This window comes from Canis aureus, chromosome 4 (assembly GCF_053574225.1).
Source record: "Canis aureus isolate CA01 chromosome 4, VMU_Caureus_v.1.0, whole genome shotgun sequence".
Classification (NCBI taxonomy): domain Eukaryota; kingdom Metazoa; phylum Chordata; class Mammalia; order Carnivora; family Canidae; genus Canis; species Canis aureus.
This window is the reverse complement of record NC_135614.1, coordinates 70,104,779-70,118,227: the sequence shown is the minus strand read 5'-3', so window position 1 is coordinate 70,118,227 and position 13,449 is coordinate 70,104,779. Positions and strand designations below refer to the sequence as shown.

Genomic DNA, 13,449 nt, shown 5'->3' with positions numbered 1-13,449 from the left:
CATGACAAACGACTTGAAGAAAAGCCCATTTTTTTCTAGTTTATGGTGAGGCAGCAGAAAGGGTTGGAAGCCAAAACCTAGCCCTTCTGTTAGATTTCTTGTATTCCACTCACTTAATTGTTCTGGGCTTTTAACACAAAATAAAATTTAGGTTTATTTTTATTTCATGACTTACAAAACCAGTGCAAACTTTGGAAGCAGATTATAAGATAAATTATTACATGATTAATGCCATTCTGGGTTCACTTCCTTCAGTATGATACAGCAAAGGAATTCTTAGAGAGAGTTAACAATTAAATAGTAATAGCAGTATTTTAATAAAATTATAATAATACTATTGTTTTTATTAATAACTGTAGTAATATTTAAAATTTATTTAATAAATGCCTACATACTATTTACTTTATGTATTTTTATACATATATTTACTATATGTATATTTACACACATTACATACATTTTTATAATATACATACATATTTACTATTTGTAAATACATATACATATTTACTGTATATATATATGAATATAATAAATATACATATATATTTATACATATACATTTATACATATACTTGTATCAAGCACTGTTTGATCTACACTTAACGTTACTATTTAAAAAAAAATTTTTTTTTAGATTTTATTTATTTATTTGACAGAGGGAAAGAGAGCACAGCAGAGGGAAGTGCAGGCAGAGGGAGAGAGAGAAGCAGGCTCCCTACAGAGCAGGGAGTCAATGTGGGTTTCAATCCCAGAACCCTAGGATCATGACCTGAGCCAAAGGCAGATGCTTAAATGATTGAGCCACCCAGGCACCCCTAATGTTACTGTCATATTTATTTAATATTTATGATAACCGGGATCCCTGGGTGGCGCAGCGGTTTGGCGCCTGCCTTTGGCCCAGGGCGTGATCCTGGAGACCCGGGATCAAATCCCACGTCGGGCTCCCGGTGCATGGGGCTTGCTTCTCCCTCTGCCTATGTCTCTGCCTTTCTCTCTCTCTGTGTGTGACTATCATAAAAAATATATATTTATGATAACCATGTGATGTAGATATAGATACAAATATTTCACCAATTTTATAAATGAGGAAACTGAAGGACATAACCATAGCACAAGTCAAGTATGTAAGAAATTATGGAAATCAGGAAATTGTTTTATAGTAGATAAAAAACTTCTCCAAGATGCTCCAATAGATTTCCAAATTCTTATAAATATTCTGTGAAAAAACCTTTGTAAAAAGCTTGATAATGCTGGCTTACATGTGATGAGATAATAAAAAATATATATAATGATCTGTGCCCCCAGCTTCTGGCACAGAGCCCCTAAAATCCTTGTAGCTTCCTACGTAGTAAGAGCACTAAGAACATCTTTTGTTCTAATATTTGATCTTTGACCCCAGTTTTTGACACAGAGCTCCTAAACCCCTTGGAATTTCCTCGGTGATAGGAGTGTCTTGTGTTCTAATAAGGTGACTCTTGGTAGGCTCCTGGGTGGGGGATGGCCACCAGAAAGACCAACCCATGTTTAGAAGCTTGGAATATATTCAGCCTTATTTCCAATCTCCAGAGAGGGGAGAGGGACTAGAAATGGAGTCAATGATCAATCAGGCCTACATGATGGAGACTCCATAAAAATCTGACAACTGTGAGGTTCAGATTACTTCCGTTAAATACATGGAAAGTACTGAGAGAATGGAGTACCTGGGAGGAGGCGAGTCATGGAAGCTCTGTGCCCCTTCCCACACAGCTTACCTTGCATATCTCTCCCAACTGGACATCTGTATTTTTTTTTAATATTGTTTTATAATAAACTGGTAAACAGTGTTTTAAAAAAGAAACAACAAAAGGAGTCACTTGGGCTAAGCTTCATGTCAGCAAACCAAGCCTTAATGCCTAACCTAATTGCAGTTCTTTATCGCCTCTCCCAAGAATGTGAGCTTTAACCAGCAATGTCGAATACTTGGTCAGCACTAGTGAGCTAATCTGCCTGACTGACTCCTGCTTTCCCTCAAAGGAAGGTGACCTTGCCTGAAATAATCCACTCTTGGCAGAAACTTCCTTGCTCTGCTTCCTTCTGCCCATAAATGTTTTCCATTTTTGTAGAGCTCCTTGGAGCTCTTTTCTATCTGCTAGATGGAAGGCTGCCTGACGCGAATCATTAGAAAAAGCCAATTAAATCTTCACTTAGTTGAATTTTGTCTTTTAACAACCAGTAAGTAAATTGTTTTACTGAGTTCTGTGAGCCATTCTAGCAAATTAATCAAAGAGGAGGGGGTCCTGAAAACCTCCTAGGTATCAGAGTCACAGGTGATAATTTGGGCTGGTGATTAGCATCTGAGGAAGCTGGGTTGTGGGACTGAGCCCTTCACCTGTGACATCTGACACTACCCTTAGGTACATGGTGTCAGAGTTGAATCAAACTATAGGACACCCAATTGGTGTCTCAGAGATTGACTTGGAAAACCCCCGCACTTCTGGTCAGAGCATGGCGACAAGGGTGGTCGTGTGAGAGGAGAAGAGGTACAGAGCAGGAGAACTGGTAGTGAATTATACCTCAATAAAGCTGTTTTTAAAAAAGGTGTGGTTCCTGTGGCTTTTGTAAAATGCACCTCATACTCCAATAGCTGCAAGCACAATTTGAGGTTTGTTCTCATCCGTATTTGAATTTGCATCAATGGGTATTTTGAGGGAGAAAGTATGAGGAGTTGGTCTGGGAAAAACTTTCCAAACTACTCATGGTAGCAAGACAAACGCAGGTGTTTTAAGACTCATTCATTTTTGTTTTCGGAGTTGAGAGGGATCAATGAGATAAAAGAACTGTTGACCTTACACTGTTTTATACAATGTACTTATGAGTTTGTCACAAACAAGAAAGGGCTGGGGAAAAATGGCTCATGGGTCATGAGGAATTTATGAAGGTAACAAAGAGCTAGAAGGTAGTTTTCTGGAGATAGCTCTATTAGGACATGCCCAAGGAGTCTTTTAGGTGTTAAGTCAACTACATAGTGATTTTCAGCTTTATTCTTTCTCCTCCCTTCTGTGGTATTTAAGTTGACTAAATAGTTTGGTCTTTCAAATATATTATATGGTCTTTCATATTTTAAGTTTTAAAGTGTTTTTATCTAATTTGGCCTTAAGTGTCATATTTTATACTTTCAAAATTTAATAACAAATTACACACATATATAAATCTGCATGTGTGTGCCTGTATGTATATGTGTGTGTATGCATTTGTACCTTGGTCGAACCTGAGAAAAAATGAATAGCATGCTATTATTGCCCAATTCTTGCTTTAGATTTAAGACTTGGTGACTGGTGCTGGCAATGTAGGAACGTTGGTATGTCTTGTTAAATTCTTTCTTGGAGAGATGCTACTTAAAAACAGGTACAGCTACCCAGGAGGCTACCTTTTTTAGGTAGAAATGTGCTAGAGAGGGGGCAGAGATTCTAAGGCCAACAGATAAGAAAGAGATTCCAGTAAGCAGCTCTTAAAATTCTTGGTCCCTGGAGAGGCGAGGAGAGGACTGGCTGTCCCTGAGCCAGCAGGTTTTGCTCATTTCTGAGAAACCTTGGGATAACAGCTCTGGTTGGCAGAGGGCCACATGGTCCTTCTGCCAAAGTACACATAGCATGTGGTCCTCCCCATCTGTAACTCTAGAGCCTAGACCAACTGAGCAAGAGGTGTTTGTAATGTCACCCCTCATCAGTTGGAACATTAGGAAATGTGATTATCAGTAGGACTTTTGGGCTGAGGTTTTCTTCCAGGGAAAGGAAAAGAAGAAAACCATTTCTGTACGTTGGTAAGAAGATGTTGTTGAAACACTCTCATTGAAATCAACACTAATTAGGAATTCTTAGGACAGAATGTGAAACCAGTTTGTAGTCATCTGATGTATACATGAGGAAATTGCAGCTCAGAAATGTTCGATAACTTAGTTATGATGTAAGTGAGCTAATGCAGAACTAGTTCTAGGACCTGGCTCCCCCACCTCCAGACTCATAGTGGCTCCATTTTACTGCTATCAGAGTTTGGTTCAATAGCTTCTGGTTTTTGTTCTAATTAAGTGAGGTTGTATTTGTAACTGCTGCTGTTCATCTTTGGTGCCTCAAGGTTTCATATTATGCAGGTCTGGCAGCATAAGTGAAGACTTAGAAATAGAGCCCAATACAAAGCAGCAAAAGCCTATAGCAAACTATTTGCTTTCTGGCCAAAAATTGATAGGAGAATTCTTTATCATGGGATCAAGAGAGTACAGGAGATTATCTTTACTGATTTTCTTATGCTTCCAACTAAGGCTTAGTTCTCTTTTCATTGACTTCTCTTATATTTCCTGAGATTTTCTAAGACATTGGCGCAGTTTAATGAATGTAGAATCCTTTGCCAAATCTCCAGTGTCCTCATGACCTAAAATAAGAATGTTAGAATTCCTGAGCACTATTTAAAGACTGGAAGGAGGTTTGCATGGTTTACTGACGTTTCCTCCAGTATGTTCTCATTCTTAAGGTGGATATTGTCCTAAATCAGAATGTAATGGTGGAAATCACCTGGGTTTTGAAATCTGGATTTGAATTCTGGTTTCACCACTTACTGGTTGGTAGGACAGGTTATTTAACCTTTGTGCATCTTAGTTTCCTAATCTATAAGCTGAGCAAGTAGACCAGATGGTAATGCATCTGGTCCTGAACTACCCATGCACTGCATGGTCCATGTGAGAGAAGGTTTGGATACCTTAGCCAGGTTCAGCTGACCTCTTACCCTCTTACTTTTCTTACCATTATTATTATTTTTTTATCACCTCCCGTTTTTTTTTTTTTTTTTTCATGTTTGCCTCATTCCTTTCCTGCTGTCTTTATCTCCCATCATTGACTCTGACTTTGCCTCTCGTGCTTGCAGACTGGTTTTCCATCCTTAGTGTTTTGGGTTTCAATACAGTCACAAGCATACTTTCCTCATACCCTCTTCTCCATTATCAGTGGGAGTTTGGGGCGGAGGTTTTTTTCCAGGGAAAAGAAAAGAAAGAAACCATGTCTGTACATTGATAAGATGATATTAAAGCACTCTTACTGAAATAAACTCTAATTAGGAATTCTTAGGACAGAACTTCAAAGCAGTTTGTAGTCATCCAACATACAGATGGGGAAAGTGTATTTCTAATTGGTTACTCACCCAATCAAGACCTAGCCCCAGGAATCCACCCTGATTCACTCCAGAACTGTCAGAAGGATAGATGAGAATGGAAACAAACCATGGTTAGGAAGCATTGGCTGGTAGAGGCTAAGTGTGAAGATGCTAAATTCTTCTATACTGCAGCAGTGAGGATCATGGCCACATAATGCCAGAGCAGGGCCACCTCATGTGGGAGACAGGGCTGGTGGGAGTCATAAGAGGTTAATGAGGAAGGTGGACAATCATGTGTCTCATTGCTTCACTGCTACTTCCACTCATTCCTCCTGAGATTCCTTTACTCCTTCAAAGGGTGAAAAGACAATAATTACAAACCCAGCGCCCATCAGCTGTACGCTGGGGATGGGATTCCACTGCCGCTTCCCCGGGCACACTGCTTTTGCTCTCCCGCAGTTCCTTTCATCCGAATTGTCCCCACAGTCATTTTCTCCGTTGCATTCTAACTTGTTGGCAATGCAGCGGCCTGGTCAAGAAAAGCAAATGACGTTAACAACACGTGATTATTTAAGATATTTATTGCTTTGAAACAAGTGAGTGCTTTAAATTTCAAGGGAGAGTTGTGAGGAAAATTTTCACTATTTTTGATACAGATTTAGGAAATATGGAAATGGATACCAAACTGATATTTTCCCCTTATTTTTGTAGGATTACAAGAGTACTGTAGAATTTAGTTACCATTGGGCTGATTGTCTTAATAAGAGAAGTAATTCTAGAATCCCAATCCCATGACAGTGAGCTTGCTGCAGAAACCATGTTCTGTACGTTCAGGCTTTTGTTTTGATTCAGAACAACAAACTCAAGGTCACTATTCTTATTTTTTAGAAAACCCTATAATTTAATATATATATATATATATATATATACACACACACACACACAGATACACATGATAATATCACTGTATCTCTAAAATTTTATGTTGAGTGAAAGAAGCCAGACATATAAGAGCCATGCTATGTGATTTTTTTATCTTATGTTCAAGAACATAAAATTTATTATATCTAATTGTTTTTTGAACAAGTTAAAAAAGCAATTCTTTAAACCACTAGGTACTACAGGGTTAAGTAGCAGGTTAAGTGAGTGAATTTACAAAATAGTACAAACTCCATTTACTTAGATAATTCCCTTCCTTTTTAAATTTCCTGAATTTCATAAGGATCCTTAGAATCAGTGTATATTAATCTGTTACAGAAATTGAAATGGCTTATGTACAAGACAGCCCCTCTCCTGTCCCTCAGCCTCTTGTCTATAATCAGGGATGCTGGCATCTATACGATTATGTACAGGTCTCACTGACAATGAGATTGAATTAAATGTTTTACTCAAGATCATCTGATTAATTAAGTTGTAATCAGCATCTCACTGCAGCTATGCATAACTATTTTTTTAAGATTTTATTTATTTATTCATGAGAGAGAGAGAGAGGCAGGGACACAGGCAGAGGAAGAAGCAGGCTCCATGCAGGGAGCCTGATGTGGGACTCGATCCCGGGACTCCAGGATCACACCCTGGGCCGAAGGCAAGCACTAAACTGCTGAGCCACCCAGGGATCCCCTATGCATAACTATTTTGACTAACTGAAATGCTTGGGGAAATTTGGTATTCTGTTGAATTAAATTTTTTTATTAATAGAAAGTTTTCCAGAAAACACTTAGTTTCAACTCTTTTGGTAAATAATCTTCAATAAGAAGGTAGCGAAAAATGGAAGTAATTAAGTCTCTTTCTCTGATTATTCAAAATTTTGTATTGTATCTGGACCATAATTATAAAGAATTATAGTTGTGAGCACCATAATCAAACAAGACTGAATATATTAAGGGAACTGGATGTCTGCGAGTCCCAAGATATTACCTGAAAGATGGTTTGTTTTTAAAATAGCACATCTCTAGTGTTTTGTTTGTTTGCTTTTTTTAGGGCAGAAATGAGTATGTAATTTAGTTTGAAATAGAGATGCTTTTTCCAAAGGAAAAAAAGAACAAATATTACATTTTTAAAAAGTTTTGAAACTCACCCTTTTAAATTTGAGCAAATCTAATTTCTGATATGGTTACACTAAAAAAAAAAAAAAAAAAAGAAATCCCATTTTATCAGGCAGAGGTAGGGACATACGTGCAGGGTATCGTTCTCATTAGCCTAGCTTTGTGAGCAAGGAAACAGTTGTGTATGAATATAAGAAATTCTATTCATTTGGTACTTCTGGGGATATTGAAGGAGTGATTAGCAAGGGTAGGGATGAAATCCAGAGGACTTCTTTTGAGTGATGTTTAGGATTGGGTGGCAGGAGTGATAGAGGTCAGATAGGGCACAGCTGAGAATGGTTCCAGGCCACAGAAACTCAATAGAATAGGAAACACAAGGGGAGAGATATTGTAAGCCATAAATATATCCCATACCAAAGAAGGAATGGGAAAGGTGAAGGGCAGTTTGGATAGTGCAGGATTTGCAGAAGTCAGCATGCTTTAGCCAATGCATGCATATATATATACTTATACCTGGATATATGTATCACTTAGAAATCGTACATGTTTTTCCTATTTACTTGAACATTTGTGTTACTGCGATGGTGTAGTATATGTATAACAAGCTACAGCTTCTCTTGTCTTTATGCTTAAAATTAGGAGTTTGAGAGAGGAATTGGTATAGTGTGAGTTGGGATTATTAGTCTTGTGGGTAATTCTCAAAGATCCACATGTGCATTAAAATCATATATTTAGTCTTGAGGGACTCGAACAGCAATCATGAGGGAGGAAAGGGAAGAGGGAAACTCACTTTAGGATAAATAGTTCTTTGCTAATTGAGAGCCAGGCATCCTATTGAGTCCATACAAGCTTTTATTTCTTTTGAGAGGGGCATTAGTGGATGATTTTACACTTGGTCTTAGCCAAAAGGCTGAAAAGCAATAGTGGCTGATTTTAGAAGAGCAAAGCAAGTATATAATCTTCAATGAAATATTTAACAATCAGTAGGCCATGGCATTGATCAAAACGAATGCCAACCACATCTGTGGCAGGGATCATGCACTTAATGGCTGGATCATGGGAAGAACTAAGGATTCCTGGTGAAGGGACCTGAACAGCAGAGCAGGGGTTACCAAGAGAGCTCAAGGTAGCAGCTGCTTACCATACATTGCATACACATTTCAATAGTCAGGTTTTTTTTTTTTAATCACTTGCTGGATTATATTAATGATGAACTAGAGATCACCTGTCCTTATACCACTAGCTTTCCTGAAATCACTTCTTATGAATGGGTGGGCCATTGATGTACCTAAAGGCTTCTCAAACTTGTGAATATTTTTGGCCTAAACAAAACAGACCTTCTGTAATAAATTTCATAGATCCAGCATCCATTGTATAAAGGGGTTCTTTCTGGTAATTAGTTCCAAAGCTATCTTTCAAGCTTCAAATAGTTGTATCTCAGTTCTAAACCTTTATCTTAATACTCTGGATTTAATGCCTAAGTCTGAAAAAAAAATGCCTCAGTCTGTATTTCACTCAGCCATTGCCAGCAAGGTTGTTTTCACATTCCTTCTTTTGTCAACTTGTGACCTGACCTTATCCATGTAGCCATGAAGTGTATCTTCCTACCCATGTGCCACCCTCATATCCCAGGTGTGGGGGGTACAGTGGGAAAATTCCAACACCAGCATTCCTGTCCAGCTTTCAGAAAAGGTCAACAAAGCTAAAGGCAGGAAGCAAGGAGCAAAAGGAGAGAAACACTAGATCTAAGGTCTGGAGTCAATTTTTCTATGGAATTTGAAATCTGCTACTTAGTTATAAATACTGTATTTTTCATTGTATTCCAGAGTACATAAAAATGATTTGGATCCCAATTTTAATGTCAAATTGATTATTTAAGTAAGAGGTTAGTGAACTCTGGTGGAAAGCAGGAAGCAGAGCCAAAACTCACCTGCTGCCCGACTTCGTAAGTAAAATTTGACTGGAACACAGCCATACCCATTTGTTTACATGCCGTCTATGGCAGCTCTGATGCTATAGTGCCAGAGTTGAGTAGTTGCAACAAAGAACATATGGCCAAAAAGCCTAAAATATTTACTCTCTGGATCTTTACTGAAAAAAGTTTGCAGAAATCAGATTTAGAGAGTTCAAAATGGTGGTGTTGAAGAGCTATTAATTAGCAAGAGAATACATAGGATTAAGCAGTATATTCAAGTATATTGATTCATAATCTAGTGAAACTTAAATATCTGAATGAATAATGGATGTGACTGTTGCCATCATTTAAATCATTTTCAATTTTCCCTTTGGAATTACCTTTGGAGCCATTCAATGGACCATAAGAAAATCTGCCACATTATCTCTAGTCACTTCTCTGACATAATATCTTAATCTTAATATTCTTATCTTAATAAACTATATTGAAGATCTTTTAAATCTGTCACTCTTCTTCAGCTGCTTGTTCTCATCATAGATTTGTACTCATTAATAGCTGATTTTTATGAGTATCTGCCTTCTCTTCATCCTGCTTTATCACAGTTTAGGGACCTGGGCACCAGTACTTGGAGAGCAAATGGATTGGGTGCTGGTCAAGATAATTATAGCCTGAGAGCTATAATTTCATACATGAATGGCTTGGCAATTGGGACCATAACACTCCTGTCTCCATGCTTAAAACATGGTGGGACTTCTCTGTCATGGCTTTTACTGGTAGTCAACTGGAATAACTTTATTGTCAAGTCATTTTTGGTAGAGATTGAACATCTCCTGAAGTACATTACCACTGTCACAGCGGAACTTATTCTTGCAGTCAATCTCTTCAATTTTGCAGAGCTTAGATGGAATGCATGGTTGAAAGGTCACCAGGGGCTCAGTACATGGTTGTCCTCCAAACTGACTGGGGCGCAAGATGGATCTCACCTTAAACTGAAAGGAAAGAAGAGAAAGGTGAGGGGACTTGGAGGCAGGGTCCAAGCCAAAAGTGTCTAAGAAAACTGGGCTTCTTCATCACAGCAGTGATTCCTCCTCCATTAATGTTTCCTAAATTAACTAATGAGTTTTCCAGTTCCATTATTGTGTGCCCTTAGGGAAATCATCACTTCTCTGGGCCTCAGTTTTACAAATCATGAAATGAGAAATCAGGGCAAAAGATTTCTAAGACTTCTAACTCTGAAACCATATGAAAATAAATTAATTAAATCAAATGCACAAATATTTATGGAGTATCTTGCATGCAGTAAATCTAGGCAGTAACATTAGCACTTTTAAAGATTGATTTATTTATTTTAGAGAGAGACAGAGTACAAGCGTGAAGAAAAGAGGAAAGTGAATTTCAAGCAGCCTCCATGAGTGTGGAGCCCAATGTGGGGCTCAATTCCATGACCCTGAGATCATGACCTGAGCTGAAACCAAGAGCCAGGGACTTAATTTACTGTACGACCCAGGTGCCCCACAGTAGCCCTTGTATATCTCAAAGGTCCTATGAAGTAACCAATTTGAAAGGATTTGAGGGTTCCTCTGCATAAGGAAGTCAGCATGGAAACCCAGGTTGATGGGACCCCTGGGTGGCTCAGTGGTTGAGTGTCTGTCTTTGGCTCGTGTCGTGATCCTGGGGTTCCAGTATCAAATCCTGTGTCGGGTTCCCTGTGAGGAGCCTGCTTCTCCCTCTACCTGTGTCTCTGCCTCTCTCTCTCTGTCTCTCATGAATAAGCAAATAAAATCTTTTTTTTTTTAAAAAAAAAAGGAAACCCAGTTTAACACATTCATATTTAAAGGATTTTAAATGGTGAGTAGTAAAACAGGGAGTCAGGGAAGGATAAGAATAGGACAGGATAAAAAATTACTGACTTTCAAGTTAGAAAAATCCAAGTTCAAAATATAGCGCCTCTATTCATCAGAGGTATATTCTTGGGAAAGTTACTTCTCCCTAAATGAGCTATAGCTTCCTCATCTGTAAAGGGAGTAGGAAAACACACTCTGATGTGAAGTTTGAATAAGATGATATAAGTAAAAAGCCTAGAACAGTTTCCCTCAGAGAGTGAGTGCTCCACAAAGTTTCTTTTTCTTTCCTAATGTGAGAATGCTCAGCACCACTCTGACTTCGATTTATGTGGGCCAATGCCCTCATAGGAATGAGCTAAGATGGGTAAATACTACAGCTAGGAACAACAAACAAATCAAGGGACTTTCCTGCGGGGAGAGGGAAATTAGAGGCAGGGCCAGGAGTCAGCCTTTTGATTAATGTCTCTCATTTGTATCTGATTTTAAATCTTGGACTGAAACCCCCATTTTCTAGCATCTGCTTTTACTTTCTGAGCTCTCAGAGGAAATAGGCAGTAGAATTCAGAGCTCACTAAGTACTATACCAGCACTGGGGGCAAAATTTCCTCTTGGTCCTCCTATGATAGTAAACCATGTAAATGAGTTCTGTTCCCCCCCCCCCCCCCAGAATAAAAGATTGCTAAATGGAATTTTCCATCAATGGAAGCTGAGATGGCTTATTTTTAGACATTGATGAACCTAACCTAACATTGATGTTAGGTTATCCAAGTCTTTTATTGTGATTCAGATGTCCTGAAGATATCCATGGGTCACCTACCTGTTTTTCAACACAAGGGTCACAGTCAGACCATGGTCCATAATCTCCCAGGAGGCAGTTGATGGGACAACGTTGCCAGTTACATTCTCTGGTCTCCGACTTAGTGCAAAGCTGGTCACAGAAGTTATCCAGATAGTACTGATCAACTACTATTTTTCTGTAATAGTGAGGAGAAAGAGGTTTAGATTGAATATATTCACTGTCCTTCAAGCCCCATAAGAAAAATATCATTGACACTGGGGGTTATTCTGTATGTTAGTAAATTGAACACCAATAAAAAAAAAAAGAAGAAAAAGAAAAATATCATTGAACATCAACCACTATTAATGAAGGGAAAAGTTTTCATGGAAAATCAGGCAGGTTGGCTTCTGCGCAGTTCTTACCACTTAATGGAACTTAGGACTGGATTTTTAATTTGTGAGGCCAAGGCAAAATGAAAGTGAGGGGCATCTTATTAAAAAAATTATTAAGAATTTTAAGACAGTAATGGCAGAGCATTGAGCCAAGCATGGAACCCTTCTAAGTAGGGTCCTGTGTGACTGAATAGTTCACACATCTATGAAGCTGGCCTTCAAGGAATTCTTGGAAAGGACTGGATGGAAAAGAAAAGAAAGTTCTTGCAAATTCCTTAAAATATGACAACACGGTTTGATAAGTATAAGGATTGAGACATAGAGTGCTGTGGGGCCAAAGATTCAAAGAGAAAGTAATAGAAGATATACACCTTGAAAAATTCACATGAGTCCCCCAGACATCAAAGAAAAGGGCAAGTGGAAGGAAAGGCATATGCCAAGATTAGAGGTGGAGGAGCATGATGGGTCCCTGGTGGAGCTTGTGGGAGGGACCTGGGCAGCACTGGCTGAGAGGATCCTGATATGTTGTTGTGCTTTATTTGGTAGGCAGTGGAGAGCTACAGAGGGACTCTTGAGTGAAGGAGTCTTAAAAGCTTTAACATACTTAGAGGATGGTTTATTGATGAAGTCAGTTGATGATTTTAATGAGACTCACATTGCGCGTGTAAAAATAGTTTTCTAAAGTAGGTCTCTAAAAAGCTGTAATAATGAAAAAACATTAAATATATGCCTTTGTTCCCAAGTTATGTGAGCATCTCCATGGAACAGAGACATCTAACAGATTTAAAGCAACTGTGGGGGATAAGTATTCTGAATCGGTGAGAAGACTGAATTATTAAATGTTATCAAGTAAACACAGTTTTCTTGCCATCTTGTATTTGCCAACAATCAAGCTAATAGCTAATAGTGCTGCTCAATTGAGGTCCTGTTAGACTCAGTTTAATGAGTAGAAAATTCTCTATAATTAACTCACTAACTGTAGGCAAGCAGTTATACACTGATTGAAAAAGGCTTGAGTAGTGATTCTTAGTAAGTTAAATAGTCAACAGAAAATATTGCACATATTCTTAACTAAATTTCTTTGAAGCCCCTTGATTTTATGGAGAGAACAAATGTAGACTTCAATTCAACCTTATGCAGAAAAGACCTCAAATTCTATCCAAATCAAATTCTATGATTTCTTAACTTTGGGATTGCTTAGTGTGGGATTTTTGATATTTTTAAGTCTGTCTGTGAGGGGGCGGGGCAAGATGGTGGAGGAGTAGGGTCCCCAAGCCACCTGTCCCCACCAACTTACCTCTATAACTTTCTAAGTCTGTCTGTAAGGTTTCCCATGGCACAAACACAATCTACA

The 13,449-nt window shown here is 38.4% G+C and overlaps 1 protein-coding gene across 9 annotated transcripts in view; it reads right to left on the bottom strand.

The window, feature by feature from the left end:
• The window catches only part of C6 (complement C6), a 95,113-nt gene that overhangs the window by 46,777 nt on the left and 34,887 nt on the right, over positions 1 to 13,449 (bottom strand). For all 9 annotated transcript variants that reach the window (XM_077896097.1, XM_077896098.1, XM_077896099.1 and 6 more), the window contains 3 exons: positions 11,743 to 11,899; positions 9,926 to 10,070; positions 5,503 to 5,650 (listed from right to left, as the gene is read on the bottom strand). In XM_077896097.1, coding sequence (XP_077752223.1) covers positions 5,503 to 5,650; positions 9,926 to 10,070; positions 11,743 to 11,899 — 450 coding nt within the window. The remainder of the gene's footprint in view (positions 1 to 5,502; positions 5,651 to 9,925; positions 10,071 to 11,742; positions 11,900 to 13,449) is intronic.